Genomic DNA, 17,849 nt, shown 5'->3' on the forward strand with positions numbered 1-17,849 from the left:
TGTGGGTAACAGGTTACTACCTGTTACCTTAGAAGTGCCCACAATCTTTCAAGAGATCAAAACGCTTCTGATAACCTTTCCTGTCCCTAAGAGGCAAACTTCTTGTAGAAGCTCTACAGGTACTCTATTCAACCAGTTATCTATATCTTTGCTTACAGTTCCTAATGCACCAATTTTTATAGGTACATCCCTTACAATTTTCATATTTCAAATTCTCGCTATTTCAAATTGTAAGAGAATGTATTTTTTGTTTTGTTTTGTTTTTCGTCTTCCTTTACAATCCTGAAATCAAATGGACATGATGGATCAATTAGTTAAGATATTAATATTACTATTATTTTTTGTTTTCGGATTTGGTTTGCAAGATTTTTTTATGTGATTTCGTGTGTTGAAGCATATTCTGTTGTGTCTGGGGAGAGTCATTTTCTTATTGTGCCTTAAAATTTAACACACACACCGGTAAAATTTCCACTTAATAAAAAGAAAAATAAGTGGAAGTTTTACCGGTGAGTGTGTTAAATTTTAAGGCACAATAAGAGAATGACTCTCCCCAGACACAACAGAATATTACTATTATTATTATTCTAATAATAATAAATTGATTTCTGTATTTTTAATCATTTGAGAGAAAGCATTGTTTTCTAATGACATTGGTTAATAGTAACTTTATGATTATCTTTTACTTGATAAAGTAAGATAATTTCTTTTCTTATTTTTCTGCTTTGTTTTCGGTGTTGTTGTTGGTTTTATTCCATGTAATTGTGTGATAACGAATGATTTATCAGAAAGAAGAATCTCTGTCAAAGTTATCTCACTTCAAAGATTATTTTTTGTTCTCATTTTCTTTTCCTTTCTTTTGCTTCTCTCGCTTGTGGTAGTAGTAGCAGCAATTCCTTTTTGTTTTGCTTTTGCATGCATACTCTCTCTTTACTCTTTTACTTGTTTCAGTCATTTGACTGCGGCCATGCTGGGGCACCGCCTTTAGTCGAGCAAATCGACCCCAGGACTTATTCTTTGGAAGCCTAGTACGTATTCTATCGGCGTCTTTTTGTTGAACTGCTAAGTTACAAGGGGAAATAAACAGACCAGCATCGGTTGTCAAGTGAAGTTGGGGGGACAAACACAGACACACATATACATATATACGATGGGCTTCTTTCAGTTTCCGTCTACCAAATCCACTCACAAGGCTTTGGTTGGCCCGAGGCTATAGTAGAAGACACTTGCCCAAGGTGCCACGCAGTGGGACTGAGCAATGAACCATGTGGTTGAGGTGCATGCTACTTACCACACAGCCACTCCTGCGCATCTATATATATATATATATATATTTTTTTTTTTTTGTCGTGTTCATTTATTCATTCATTCACTCATTTATTCATTCATTCACTCATTTATTCATTCATTCACTCATTTATTCATTCATTCACTCATTCACTCATTCATTCACTCATTCATCTCTGCTATCTGACATCAGCTGAGACAACAATGGCAAACAATACTCATAGACATAATAAAAGCAAGACAACTGTTTTACAATGAGCCAACCAACCAACCAACCAACCGGCTTGGCAATGTAGAGTGAGCTGGAAGAAATATCAAATGGATGGGTGACTTGAAGGCTTTCAGCATTTTTAATGAGGAGGAAAATTTAGTGTTGATGGGGGGGGGGGGGGCAGATTTAAAGGGCAGTGAAAATGATGCTTCTGTTTGTAAGCTAATTGTTATTCAGAAGGATGCAAGCTTTTACATATACACATCAATGTACATGTACATCTTATTCTCTCTCCCCTTATCTCACACATACAAATACTTTCTCTTTTTCTCTGTTTTTCTCTCACACACACACATGAATACATGCACACACATAATCACACTCAAGGGGGTGCTGAAAAGTTCCTGGCTTTAAGGGCATTGTGAAAGGCCTGGATGGTGGCCCAATGTTCCAAGTTCTTTTACAGGGCTTAGAAAAACTGAAGGACCACTGTCATAAGTGTGTGAATGTGAGAGGGGAATATTTTGAATGAAATCATAATTAACTGATCCTCTTGTATTTTTTTTTTACTCAAAGCCAGGAACTTTCCAGCACTCCCTCTCATATATGTTTATTTATGTATGTGTGTATGTATGTATGTATGTATGTATGTATGCACGTATGTACGGGGAGGGGTGCTGAAAAGTTCCTAGCTTTAAGGGTATCACAAAGGGCCTGGTTGGTAGCCCAACCTTCCAAGTTCTTTTACAGGGCTTAGAAAAACTGAAGGGTCACTGCACTAAGTGTGTGAATCTGAGAGGTGAATATGTTGATTAAAATCATAATTAACTGATCCTGTTGTATTTTTTATTTAACCCAAGGCCAGGAACTTTTCAGCCCCCTCTCATATGTACATGTATGCTTAGTTTCAGACTTGGTTCTTCTAATTCTTCATTGGAACCATCATCATCATATGTCTGTTTTCCATGCTGGCATGAGTCAGATTGGTTGACAGGATCTGATGTGCAAAACAGCTGCATTGTGCCCCATGACAGCTTTGCCATGGTCTCTACAGCTGACTGTCCTTCTTAACAGCAACCACTTTCCAGTGTGTGCCAGTTGCTTTTGTGTGCCACCAACACCAATGGGGTCATGAAGTAACTTTCAAGACAGGAAAGAACAAGTGAAGGTAAAAAGGGGGAAAAGAAGAAGGGCTCTTAACTCATATACCGTTAATAGGGACTCCATTGGAACTGACTGGTATTGGTCCCAATTTTGTGCCTCTTGCAGAGTATTTGACTTGTTCTTTGGTCCTTCTTGAGTTACATCTCTTTATTTACTGCTTTCTGAGGCCACCCCTTTGCACTTCACATACTGGCCCCTTGTGCCAGAAGACAGACAATGTGTGCTTGTTCATCCTCTTCTGATGTCTGCAACAGTTTCCTTTAAATACGCTATTCTTGCATTTGTCACTTACTCTGTTATTTCTAATGCTGAAGTTTGTTTTGATAACCTTTTCCCAGCTGACCTGTTTGACTGAATTCTGTGAAATTCTAAGTATTACTTCAAATGCATCAGTTGAAAAAACATCATCCTGCAACACACACACACACACACACACACACACACACACACATACACCTCTCTTTCTCTGTCTCTTTCTTTCCCTCTCTCTCTCTTTGACATAGAAACTGTTTCCTGAGATTCCAAACATAGACACACCACACACACACACACACACACACACACACATATATATGTGGTTGGCATTAGGAAGGGCATCCAGCTGTAGAAACTCTGCCAAATTTAGATTGGAGCCTGGTGTTGCCATTCGGTTTCACCAGTCCTCAGTCAAATCGTCCAACCCATGCTAGCATGGAAAGCGGACGTTAAACGACGACGATGATGATGATATATATATATATATATATATATATATATATATATATATATATATATATATATATATATATATATACACATATATATATATATATATATATATATGTACATTGGGCCTCACCGAGGCGATGACTACTGACCGAGACCTTTGGAAATGTGCTGTGCGTGAGAAGACCCGGCAAGCCAAGTAAGATCGTTGCCAGTGCCCCTGGACTGGCTCTTGTGCGGGTGGCACATGAGATGCACCATTTTGAGCGTGGCCGTTGCCAGTACCGCCTGACTGGCTCCCGTAGGATTTTCGAGTGAGATCGTTGCCAGTGCCCCTGGACTGGCTTGTGCGGGTGGCACATAAAAGACACCATTTCGAGCGTGGCCGTTTTCGTGCGGGTGACACGTAAAAGCACCCACTACACTCTCTGAGTGGTTGGCGTTAGGAAGGGCATCCCGCTGTAGAAACTCTGCCAAATTAGATTGGAGCCTGGTGTTGCCATCCGGTTTCACCAGTCCTCAGTCAAATCGTCCAACTCATGCTAGCATGGACAGCGGACGTTAAACGACGATGATGATGATGATGATATATATATATATATATATATATATATATATATATATATATGATGGGCTTTTTTCAGTTTCTGTCTACCAAATCCACTCACAAGGCCTCAGTTGGCCCGAGGCTATAGTAGAAAGCACTTGCCCAGGGTGTCACACAACGGGACTGAACCCGGAACCATGTGGTTGTGAAGCAAGCTTCTTACCACACAGTCATGCCTATGCCTAATATATTGCAGATAAATTTCAACAACAGAATCTTATATGGACCCTGGTTTAGAACTGCTGATCTAACCCATGCTACTATGGAAAAATAGATGTAAAACAGATATGGCCACAAGGCAGCATGGGATTAGCATCAGGGTTTTCTTCTCCAAGACTAGTTGCCTGGTCTTCCCAGGCTAACATTTTCCCTCTCCCCTATTGACTTGCTGATTAACCCCCAGCTGGGATCCTGATGGGTCAGAATAGATCAGAGTTGCTAAGAGGTGGTTCCATACTCTTCAAGACCATGGGACTATAAACTATGTTCCTTCTCCCGAATGCAGTTTAAAATCATATCCAGAACTTAGATGATGCAACCTAGGTTAAGAAGTATTATGGTCTGGCTATCTAATCACCGTCCTTCATAAATGTTATATATTTACGTACACACACACCAGTTGGTTGACAACGCAGTATATACAAGTGGGTTAACATCATACTATATATATATATATATATGTAGCTGGTGGTACAAAGATATATTGTATCAATGTATTGTTTATTATCGAATTCACACATAACGTTGGCATTCATGTATATATTGATTTGTTCTATGTTCAGCAATACATCATAGCATCAGACATACAAACACACATACATACACACATACATACATACATACCACACATTGGCACTCTGTTGTGTGGTCCAAGTTGATCTGATTAACGAGACAGCCTGCTCATGAAATTAAAGTGCAAGTGGCTGAGCGCTCCACAGACATGTGTACTCTTAACGTAGTTCTTGGGGAGATTCAGCGTGACATAGAATACGACAAGGTTGGCTCTTTGAAATACAGGTATAACTCGTTTTTGCCAGTTGAGTGGACTGAGGTGATGTGAATTGAAGTGCTTTTCTCAAGGACAACAGAGCACCACCAGGAATCGAACTCACAACGTTATGATTATGATCTGAATACCCCTATCCACTAAACTATATGCCTTCACATAAACACATACACACACATGAGGGGATGCCGAAAGGAGATTATGCTGAATAAAATCATTATTAACTGATCCTCCTGTATTTTCTTTTATTGAAAGCCAGGAACTTTTCAACACCCCACTGTGTGTGTGTGTGTGTGTGTGTGTATATATATATATATACACACACACACACACACACACACACACATATATAAGTCAGTAAATAGTGGGGTTGTGTTAACCGCACGTGGAGAAATAATAGGAAAATGTTAAACTGAAAGCATATTTTAATATAGATTCTAACTGTCTTTCATTGCATGGCAAATTTTCAAGAAGAGGGAGAATGAAAATGTTTTTTACAAAAAAGTAAAAAATGAAAAAAATAATATAAAAAAAAGATAATATATAAAAAAATAAATATACCAATACATTATATTGTCTTTGAGCTTTTAAAGTTCAATGGTAATCCATTTAGATAATGGTTGGAAAAATAAGGATGCATGAAAATCGAGAGTTGTGTTAGGTTTAAAAAAAGAGAAAAGGGGCTAAAAGTTTGTGTTAAGCAGGAAGTGTGGTGTCAAAACAGGAAGTGTATGTAAGGAGAGAGAAATCTTTTTAGTTGGAGTTATGAACTCTTTGTCAACAGGACGTTTATGTCTGCTCTTAGAGAAATAAGGTCACTGAGGGGTTTGTGTGTTAAGAAATGGTTGGAATTTCTCTATGAAAAGATTCTCCTTGTTGATTCTTTCTTGTGTGGAGATTCTGTCTTTACATTGATAGAAAGGGAATTTAGGGTTTTTGTTTCTGGCGCAAGAGTCTATGTAGCCACTGAGTGGAATTTGGCGGTATTGAGGGAGATTTATTTGTTCTTTATAAAGAATTTGAACTCATAACGTAAAGACAGATGAAATACTCCTAAGCATTTCGCCTGGCAAAATCTTCTCTACATTATGTTATTATTAATATTCATTTTGTTCATCATGTACAAGTATGTGTGTATTTGTCATTGTTTTATCTATTTCGTTCAATTTTAGAAAAATTGAAGCATATCTTTGACAATTTCAGAGTGTATCAAATTTATTGGTGCACGCGTTTTGACCCTCTCTTTATTTTTTGTAAGTCTTGTATATCCACTCAAAATTTCATAAGTCTGAACTTTTGTTGAGGGATGTCACCTTTGCAACTATTTTCTGTTGAGATATGTCAAGTCTATTGCAGAAAACACCAATCGTGAAATTGAATTTTGCCGTGAAATTAGTATAAACAATATAAGTTGATAAATACTGTGTTAAATAGTTCAAGATACTAGCCTGTGCAACGTACCTATAAGGCTCTCTGGCAGCCTTGAGAATTTGAAGTTTCTGCTTGTAAATTAGTGTTACTTATAAGAGGTTTTGAATGACCAGTGTCTGGTAAGTCAGTGTTGTGTTTGTACTATTTTGGTTTGATTTCAAAACGAAAGGATAATGACCCACAATATTCAATGATTTGTCTTAATCTTTTACCAGAAATCCCTGACCCGTTTTGCTGATGCTATGACAGAAGTGATGAAATATTTTTCAGTAAGTACAAATAAATTACTTTATTTTGGATTGGTTAATTATACATATATAGATTTGTAGTCTTTTATTTCTTATAAATAATTAACAAAAAAAAAAAAAAAAAATCAAACACAATAAGAAACCATTGTAATTACTTCCACTAAAAGTTTCTGGATTGCAACTTGAAGAACAAACAGAAGTTTGTATATGAAATCCATCTTTTTTCTACTTCAATTATTACATGTTTTTCTCTTATATAAAACACACATGCAGGACGTGTAAACCTAAATCTGACTGACAGCAATTGTAATTTCATTGGACTGTTACTTAATGTTGCCTTGTCTTCCATTCCTGTAAAATAGTGTTGGAATTTCGACATTAACACTGACAGGACACAGCATTTATAATTTCATTTCAATAGTACTTCCTAATCAAAAAACTGTCTCCTAAAAAAGACTGTCAAAAAAAAACAAAAAAAAACGAACATCAAACACTGTATAATTTGGTATTTCGATCCTGAAGAATGAAAGACAACCTATAGTACTATGTATTTTGTCACAATGTTATTTATGAAAGTGATGTTAAAACGTCTTCATTGAGGACGGTTTCGGTTTTCCCCTTTTACGTTAAAAAAGTTTGGGGGAGTCATTACGTCGACATTAATAACACACGCACAAGTTCAGTTCCACTCCTTTATTATCAGGCAGTTGATTAAATTAATCTATCGTTCGTTTAACGTGTTGGTTAAACAGTCTGTCGTTTGTTTTATTTTCGTTTTACATGAAAGTCCAGTTGAAAACGTTGCAAATGGCAACTAAAAGCCCAATAAAAAACAAAAACAAAATCAAACGACTGTTTAACCAATAAGTTAAACAAACGATTGATTAATTTAACCAATTTACTAATAATAAAGGAGTGGTATTGAATGAGTGCTTGTGTAACTAATATTCGCATAATGACTCTCCCCTCTCACGAAATTTATTTTAATATAACGGATTTACATGATGAATTTTGCCAACGAAATACAATAACGAAAAAGTTTGGAGTTATCTTTCTTAGATATGCTTTAACATTAGATAAGCGTTGGGGGTTATCTCCCCTTAAGTAATAGAATTATACAAAACAAACCTGTAGTAATGGTTCTATTAACATCAGAGAATTTTAGTGCCGCAACATATCGGGGTACTATAAATGTGATTTTTGTAAAATGTAATTTAATATTTTGTTGTATTTTGGGAGGACCATTACGCCAAAAACGATAATCACATACACTCTTGCAATTTCACTTCTTTATTATTTGGCAATTGGTAGCTACTTAACCAACAAATTAATGGATTGTTTGACTCGTGTCTTATATATAGATTGTCCTCTTATGAAAACATGTCATTTCTTCCTTGCCTTTGTCCCAGCTTAAAAAAAAAAAAAAATAAATAAAAGGCTGAGTGAAGCTGACACATGTCTATACTTTTGACTGACTTGCTAGAAACATCAGTTGAATCAGACCCTACTTAAAATTAGAAATGATATGTTGTCTGAGACAACCACTCCCCACAAAAAAAAAAAAAAAAAATTTGATCATCAAGGCTAGAATATTTCTTTATTATAGGTTTTTGCCTTGAAGGTTGACCTATGGCTAAATTACCACAATATCAAGTATTGTTGTCTCATTAATAAAATTATACTGTGCTCTAAGTCAAGCACCATATGTTTCTCATGTTATTTACCTGGCAGGAGCAGGTTCAAATTGTGTAACATCATCTTGGTAGTGGAGTTCCAAACTAACTGGAAGTGGACCACTATTTTGGTAGTTTTCACAGTTTGAATTTCTTCAATTGACAATAGATACAAATGTTCAAAATAATATTGGTGATTGATTCCTGGTAGAGAGTACCTCCATTTTGCATAATCATTTAAAAACATTCTTAATCAAGCAGATGGTGTTGATGTTAAAAGCTTGGAACAACATTTACATCTTTCATTGCTCTTTCATCATTAAACATTATTTTATGTCAGTCATTCTGGTTTAGATATTATTCCTCTTCTTCCTCAAAAACTCCTCTTTTTCTTTATTTTCAGATGTTGATGGACCAAGCAAACAGATCTGTTTGCAAAAATATTAACAATTTTATAAAACAGTGAGTAATTTTGCATTTAGATTTGTGTGTGTGTGTGTGTGTGTGTGTGTGTGTGTGTGTGTGTGTGTGTGTGTGTGTGTGTGTGTGTGAGTGCATGTGCACATTGGGTTGTTTCTATGCATCTACATGTTTGTATGTTTTAGGAAGATAATGAAATTTGGTGGGGGTTGATACTGATTTTTGAGATGTTTCTAATTTTGTTTTAATATTCAATCCACATACCAGTCTATTGCCAAGAAGTGAACCAAGCTTGCTAAACAGACCCAATCACTGATTCTGGATGTTTCACTATTTAACATTAACCATGGACATCCATGAATTCTCTAGGCCCTACTTGATGAAGCATGACTTCAGAACTTTTTGAGAAGGATTTTAAGACCAAGTATTCAGCTAAATATGTTTGAAGCTTTCTTTAGATTTATCCTCAAAAGGGAGCACAGCTCTAGCATGAAAGAATGAAATTTCCAGTAACTGAATGTACATGGGTAGACTTTACATGTACATAATCTAAGTTATTTTTTTTTACTGTCTGAACTTCTAACTATATAATCCTGCCACTTGTGTCTCGATGTTGGTCAACTTTTGTGTGTGGTTATTATGCAAATTCTCTCTATATTCTGTATAGTCAGTGTATGAGCACTCTCTGTATAGTGTAAGAATGTGTATGGTCCGAATGTCAAGTAACTTGGCTTATTCATTAGATTGTAGGTCCAATGTCTTGTCTTTGTCTAAGATACTATTTTACATTGCTATAGTCCTCCAGTTGACAACAATGATTAAAAACTGATGGAGCTTCCAGTCAAGTTAACTTTGTGGCATAAGCAAATTAATAGTATAACCAGAATTCTTTAGGCATGAAGAAGAATATATCCATCAGTGGGCTGTTGTCTCCTGTCTTTGCCCTTTTATTTTGGATATTGTGTGGTCTGTGTTTTATATACTTGCTGTATATTGTTCTTTAACATCCATTATTTTCATTCTAGCATGGATTGGACATATAGTTAGTTATTTGAAGCAGGATTTTACGATACTCATGCCATGTAAAAAGCACCCAGTCCACACTGTAAAGTAGTTGCCATTTGGAAGCTGTAAAAATGCCACGCCAAAATTGACCTTACCTGTGCTGGTGCCATGTAAAAAGCACTCAGTCCACTCTGCAGAGTGGTTGGTTTTAGGAAGGGCATCCAACTGTAAAATCCATGACAAACCAGACACAGAAGTATGGTGCAGTCTTCTACCTGGCCAGCTCCTGTCAAACTGTCCAACCCATGCCTGCATGGAAAGTGGATGTTAGACGATGATGATTGTAGTGTTTTTTTCTATCACCAACCTTAACTTGTGGATAATATATTTTAAATACTGCCTATTGATCTCTACATGATGAAGCATGCCTCTTCAGGACTCTCATTTACAAGAGTTTGACTCCAAAGATCCAGCATTTAGTCACTTACAATTCAGGGGTTACTTTTGCCACTTTTAGTTTTCCCTTGAAACGGAGTGTAGTCATAGCAGTGAAATATGAAAGCTCCAGTGTCTAACTCTGCAGGAGTACTCAAAATTTCCCGAAACTAGGATTTTGCAAAGAAGTTCTTGATTGCTGGGTTAATTTTGCTCACCCCGAACCCTTGCCCGAGAGTCTATAAATTCTTCCACCTATATCTCAATCCTCAATTTCGCAGTCAAATTTCATTTGTAGGTTTCATTTTTGCTTGGCTAATTTGTCTGTTCTTCCATCCCTTATTTTTCTTTAGGGATATCCGAAAAGTGAAAGAAGCAAAGAAATATTTTGAGAAAATCAGTGATGAGATGGACAATGCCTTGATAAAAAACTCTAATGCCCTTCGCAGCAAACCTCAGGAATGTGAGGATGCAACAAATGGATTGATAGCTATGAGTTCTGCTTTCGCACACAATTCTTTGGACTATGTTTACCAGGTAACTACAAATCTTCATGCTACTCAATTGAGTTTTAGCATCACTTCTTTCTTTTTTCTCTACTACTCACCTCTTCCATCTCTCTTCATCTTTCTCTTTTTTCTTTATCTTTCCCCCTCCAACTTTTCACATCTCCTACTTTTCACGTCTCCTACATCTCCTAACCGCTAAGTTACAGGGATGTAAACACACCAACACCAGTTGTCTAGTGGTGGTGGTGGTGGTGGTGGACAAACACAAACACACACACTCACTCACTCAGATTATATATATCTGTGTGTGTGTGTGTGTGTGTGTATATGTGTGTATATATATATATATATATACATATATATATATATGCACACACGGTGAACTTCTTTCAGTTTCCGTCTACCAAATCCATTCACAAGACTTTGGTCGGCCCAAGGCTATAGTAGAAGACACCTGCCCAAGGTGCCATGTAGTGGGACTGAACCCAGAACCATGTGGCTGGGAACCAAGCTTCTTACCACACAGCTACACCTATTTAGTATATTGTGGTGATAATAGTTCGAAAGAGTGTGTGTGTAACCATGGTGTTTTAAGCATTCTGTTCATCTTCTGTGATTATTTTTATATTAATTCTTCTCTGTGCATTGTGTGAGATCATTATATATTAATTACTCGTTGTGCATTGTGTCTGGTTATTATATTTTGTTTATTAAGCACTCTTTATTGTGTGTGGTATAAATCATGAACATTTTAATTATGTATTCCAGATTAATGTTCTGCGATTGAAGAAACGATTTGATGTCTTAGAAACTGTGAGTATATAAATTGTATTGATTGGTTTTATCTGTAATTTGAGTATTGAACTGTGTTTGTGTCAGTATATAGTTTCATCTTTTACTTGTTGTCATTGAACTGTGGCCATGCTGGGGCACTGCCTTGAAGGGTTTAGTTGAATAAATCAACCTTGTATTTATTTTCTTTGAAGCTTGGTTGTTATTCTATCAGTCTCTTTTGCTGAACTGCTTAGTTTTGAGGATGTAATCAAAACAAAACAGGTAGTCATGCAGTGGTGGGGAACACACACACACACACACACACACACACACACACACACACACACACACACACACACACGACAAGTTTCTTTCATTTTCCATCTTCCAAATCAGCTCACAAGACTTTGGTGAACCTGAGGCTGTTGTAGAGGATATTTACCCACGGTGTCATGTTGTGGGACTGATCCCAAAACCACATGGTTAGCAAAGTAAAAGTAGATATCCTTCCCAAGTCATATAGACCCATAAGAACCACTGATGTAGCGTCTCCCTTGTTGGCTCCTTGATGTTGTTGATGCTTTTTAGGGTAGAAGCAATAGTGTACCTGATTAAATTACCTTGCAGTATTTAGGTATGACACTAATGTTCTGAGTTCAAATCCTGTTAGGCTTGACTTGGATTTTGCTTTCCATTCTTTGACGGGTTGATGAAAGAGAGTACCAGTTATATATTGTGTCAGTTAATTATAAACTCCTTCCTGCCCACCAATAATGTGCAACCTTGTGCTAACGATTGATATGAATATTTCATCAGCCATCACCAGTGTTTATTCCTTGATTTTTGCTTTTTTTATTGCAGATGTTATCTTTCATGAATGCTCAAAATACATACTTTCATCAGGGCCATGACCTTTTCATCGATTTAGACCCTTATGTGAAGAATGTCAGAGACCAGGTAAGTTCATATTTCTGTTACATACCAACATCTATTTACTGTATATCTTTTTTATCTTTTAGTTGTTTCAGTCATTCGGCTGTGGCCATGTTGGGGCATCACCTTGAAATTTTAGTCAAATGTATAGACCCTGGTACTTATTTCTTAAAGCCTGGTACTTACTCTATTGGTGTCTTTTGCTGAACCACTAAGTTATAGGGATGTAAACAGCAACAGCTGTTGTCGAGTTGTGGTGAGGGACAAACACAGAAAAACACACACACACACACACACACACACACACACACACTCACTCACATATATATACACGACGGGCTTCTTTAAGTTTCCGTCTACCAATTCCACTCACAAGGCTTTAGTCGGCCTGAGGCTATAGTAGAAGACACTTACCCAAGATACCATGCAGTAGGACTGAACCTGGAACCATGTGGTTGGGAAGCAAGCTTCTTATTTCTTTATTGCCCACAAGGGGCTAAACTTAGAGGGGACAAACAAGGACAGACAAGGGGCCAGTGAACAGCAGGAACAACCTTCAGAGGAAGGACTCCTGTCAAACAAGTGTTTCAGCTCATTAGTTCTTGACACTCTAAGGGAGTTGGGCCCACTTAGATTATGACTCCTAAGATGTCCTTCTGCTGTTTTCAAAATGCTGCCTTTAGTAGAGATTGAACTCGGAGCATTTGGGTGATCTTCTTTATTCTGAACTGTGTTATATATCACCTGGCCACAAAGACCATCAAAAGTACCTGCATGGTGCTTCTGTTTCAATCTGGGTTTCCTTCCTACTTTTCTCTGTTTAGTGGCCTGCAGTATTCTTTTCCAGCTCCAGTCGTTGTTTTGCTTTTCCCATAGTCACATAGAGATCAGAACCACGTGCTTGTAAAGTGAACTCCGTGACCCCCCCCACACACACACACATGCATGCTCACAATCCTTTATATTTCATAAAGTACACAAACACTTGATATACAATTGATATGTTTTTATCCTGGTAACTGCCCTTTTATCATGAGAGAAAACAGTGGATAACTCTATTGTCATTGTTGCTGCTGCTGCTGCTAATGAAGATGACGACGACGATGATTATGATGATGATAGTTTTGTTAAACATTGTGTCTTCTTTGGTGGTGGAAGGGTAAAGTTACGGTAGTAGTGGGACAGTGGATCTATTGTTATTAACATTACAGAGAGTTATGGTGTGTGAGTGTGGCTGTGTCACATGTGTTTCACTGAAAGTATCATTAAATAAACGAGAAATAATTATACCTTAACTTCACTCTTAAACAACATTTAAATCAGTTCATATATGTTTGAGACATATTTAACCTGTTCTAAGGCCATAAACATTTGTTTCCTTATATTGGGTTGGCAACTAAGTTCCCGCTGTTTTTTTTTTAATTTAAATTTTTTAAAAGGTTTAATAAAAAATAACAACTAATTAATCAATTATGTATTCACCCTTGTTGTTTACAACTTCTTCCCAATGTTCAACAAGATTTTCAATACCTCGTTGGTAGAAATCACCTGATTTCGACTTGAAAAATTGATCCAACCAAGCTCTCAATTCTGCATCAGTACTGAACGAAACTCCGTGCATAGCATTTGAGCAAGACACTTTATTTTTCCTGTTGCTCCAGTTCACTCAACTGTAAAAATGAGTTGCAATGTCACTGGTGCCAAGGTGTGTCGGCCTTTGCCTTTCCCTTGGATAACACTAGTAGTGTGGAGAGGGGAGGCCGGTATGCATTGACAACTGCTGGTCTTCCATAAGCAACCTTGCCTAAACTTGTGCCTTGGAGGAGAACTTTCTAGGTGCAATCCCGTGGTCATTCATGACTGAAAGGGGTCTTTACCCTTATAGTCTAGCCGCCAGGCCAGGTGGAACTCTCCAGCCCTGTAAGGCAGTTCACTTATGTGAAGGCCACTCCAACGTAAAACCAACAGCTTGCTGGGCACCGTTGCCCTCTTAGCCCACTGTGCCACTATGGTCAGACTTCCAAGTGGGATTGGAATGAGTGACTGACTCCCATTTTAAAACCAGCTCTGCCAGGGAGACAAGCCCTGCAGCATCAGCGATTGATTTACATGGCCGCTTGAAGGTGTGGCACTGTTCGTCATTGCAGTTCCTTAGATATAAAGGAACTGCTATCATCATAGTCTAGTCAGCTCAGGAAAAACCTATTTCTCTGCCAATCCCTTTGGCATAAGTTACATTCTCACTTCATAGTAGTTGCTGTGGTAGTGGCAGCGGCAGCATTGGTTGTGAGTCATCCAATGGCCATATCTGATAATCGAGGCATTACTGAAGACCTAGTAGAAGTTAGAGGAGTTTTCCCTTATATTCTGGAGCTATTTCCCTACCACGTTCTGCCATTTGTCAGAGTTTAACTCAGTATTTTGTAGCTTAATAAATAATTTTGCTAATGTTTAGAGTCATTAAGGTTTAGAGTCATTAATGTTTAGAGTCATTAAGGTGGCGAGCTGGCAGAACTCTCTATGTATGGAGATGCTTGTTTGTTGTGTGTTTGTTGTGTGTTTGTTGTGTGTTTGTTGTGTTTGTTGTGTGTTTGTTGTGTGTTTGTTGTGTGTTTGTCTTTTGTTGTTTTGTGACAGAAAGAAAAAATCCGATAAAAAGAAAAATTTGTTGCTCTTCAAATAATCTTATGATATTTGTTTAGAAATAAGTTCAGACAGTCTGTCCTAATTATGATTATCGTAAATGCGGTCGAAATAGTAATTCGTTCATTGGAGACCTGTAGTGATTCATCATCATAATCATGCACACTTTTCTATGCTTGCATGGTTCGGATGGAATTTATTGAAGTAGATTTTCTATGACTGGATACTCTTCCTGTCACCAACCCTCACCTGTTTCCAAGCAAGCTAATATAGGTGTAGGCATGGCTGCGTAGTAAGGAGCTTACTTCCCAACCACATAGTTCTGGCTCCAGTCCCACCATGTGGCACCATGGGTAAGTGTACTATATGGCCTTGGGCTGACTAAAGTCTTGTGAGTGGATTTGGTAGATGGAAACTGAAAGAAGCCTGTTGTGTATGCATATATATATATATATATATAAATAAATGTGTTTGTGTGTGTGTGTGTGTGCATGTTTGTGTGTCTGTGTTTGTCCCCTCACCATTGCTTGACAACTAATGTCGGTGTGTTTACATCCCTGTGACTAGTGGTTTGGCAAAAGAGACCGATAGAATAAGTACTAGACTTACAAAGAATAAGTCCAGGGGTCGATTTGTTCGACTAAAAAGGCACTGCTCCAGTATGGCTGCAGTCAAGTGACTGAAACAAGTAATAGAATATAAAAAAATGTAATGTGGAATGGCCACTGTTAACACCTTTCTCATTTATTACAGATCTTCTGTCCACTTCCTTCTCACCTTTCTTCTTGTTCACCTTCATTGTTAACAAAACACCTGAAAGTCAAGCAGTTCGTTAAATCCTGTCACACCGTGCCTCTTGTTTCTGCTTTCCAGCTAACCCCTTTCCCCTCTTTTGTTTCCTCCTTTTCCCTACATTTTTTTCAGTGCATAGATTTTTCTCTCAGCCACACAATCCCATACCTTACACACACACACACACACACACACACACACACACATAAAAAAATTACTATTTGTAAATCTCTCAACGAGAGACAGACATTCAGTAACAGTACTCTAGAGTATGTTATGCTGGCAAATAATCTTTACTATATATATATATATATATATATATATATATATATATATATATATATATATATATATATCATCATCATCTTTTAACGTCCGCTTTCCATGCTAGCATGGGTTGGACGATTTGACTGAGGACTGATGAAACCGGATGGCAACACCAGGCTCCAATCTAAATTTGGTATATATATATATATATATATATATATATATATATACACACACATATATACATACATACATACATAGGTGCAGGAGTGGCTGTGTAGTAAATAGTTTGCTTACCAACCATATGGTTCCGGGTTCAGTCCCACTGCGTAGCACCTTTGCAAGTGTTTTCTACTATAACCTCAGTCCAACCAAAGCCTTGTGAGTGGATTTGGTAGATGGAAACAGAAAGAAGCCCGTCATATATTTATGTGTGTGTGTGTGTGTGTGTGTTTTTGTGTTTGTCCCCTAACATTGCTTGACAACTGATGCTGGTGTGTTTACGTCCCCGTTCGGCAAAAGTGACCGATAGAATAAGTACTAGGCATACAAAGAATAAGTCCTGGAGTCGATTTGCTTGATTAAATGTGGTGCTCCAGCATGGCTGCAGTCAAATGACTGAAACAAGTAAAAGAATAAAAAAAAAAGAAAAATATATATATATATATATGTAAAGTAACTCCGTTATTTCCTCTTGCATTTCTGACCCCTTCCTGCCTTCCACCTTAACCGATATGTAAGAAGGTAGACGCTTGGGTTATTTCTCTACTTTGTCTTAGAGCAAAAGGAAAACACTTGTTAATGACAATTCTCAACCACCTCTGCACACACACACACACACACACACACACACACACAACCTTTACCAGCGACTTACTGCACACACATAAATCCACACATAAATCCACACATTCATACACAAACATATGATACACATACAAACATAAACATACATACACATGCATAATACATGCACATGCAAACATACATAACACATACACACATACACAAACATATCTATATACACACACACACATACACTCACATGAACACAAACATAATACATACAGACGTACGCATACACAAACATACACCCATACATACACCCATACATACACTCATGCACACACTCATGCACACACCCCTATTACAACTAACTTCACTAGTCCTACCACCACCACTATTACTAATACTACCAGTAACTCTTCCACCACCATCATCACTACCACCACCACCACACCATCACAGCCACCACCACCATCACCAAACACATTTATGTCCATCCACCCATAAAATTATTTAACCCTATTTTTGTTTCCTTTGCTTGTCAAACATGGATATGTATCCACTGTCACCTGTGCTCCACAGTTCCTACCTTCCTTGCCAGCCTCTACCATCCACCCTTGCCCTCGTATTCATGGCCACCCTGTGGACTTCAGGGTGGTAGGTAATAATGATCTCTTTACTCAAAAAATTACACCTTGCCCTCCACCACCACCACCACCACCACCATCAAGGAAACCGGCCCTTGTTCAACTTGTGTTCATGGCACCCTGTGTACTTGAGGAAGAGTGGTTTGACAATGGCTACCCATCTCTCTTCCACCCTTGTCTTCGAACTCATGGCCATGCTGTGTGGGGGCGTGGTTACAGCAATCCATCCCCTCCATGCACACTGTACATGAGACAACTGGCACCACCACCACCACCACCTTTGTCCTCATTCATAGTCAGCCTGTATCT

At 37.8% G+C, this 17,849-nt stretch overlaps 1 protein-coding gene across 10 annotated transcripts in view; it reads left to right on the forward strand.

Moving 5' to 3' along the window:
* The window catches only part of LOC106877620 (arf-GAP with coiled-coil, ANK repeat and PH domain-containing protein 2), a 244,660-nt gene that overhangs the window by 99,235 nt on the left and 127,576 nt on the right, over window positions 1-17,849 (forward strand). For all 10 annotated transcript variants that reach the window (XM_089341376.1, XM_089341369.1, XM_089341367.1 and 7 more), the window contains 5 exons: window positions 6,624-6,677; window positions 8,733-8,791; window positions 10,543-10,726; window positions 11,467-11,511; window positions 12,334-12,429. In XM_089341376.1, coding sequence (XP_089197502.1) covers window positions 6,624-6,677; window positions 8,733-8,791; window positions 10,543-10,726; window positions 11,467-11,511; window positions 12,334-12,429 — 438 coding nt within the window. The remainder of the gene's footprint in view (window positions 1-6,623; window positions 6,678-8,732; window positions 8,792-10,542; window positions 10,727-11,466; window positions 11,512-12,333; window positions 12,430-17,849) is intronic.

The sequence above is a fragment of the Octopus bimaculoides genome, chromosome 24 (genome assembly GCF_046866305.1).
Source record: "Octopus bimaculoides isolate indiv1 chromosome 24, ASM4686630v1, whole genome shotgun sequence".
Classification (NCBI taxonomy): domain Eukaryota; kingdom Metazoa; phylum Mollusca; class Cephalopoda; order Octopoda; family Octopodidae; genus Octopus; species Octopus bimaculoides.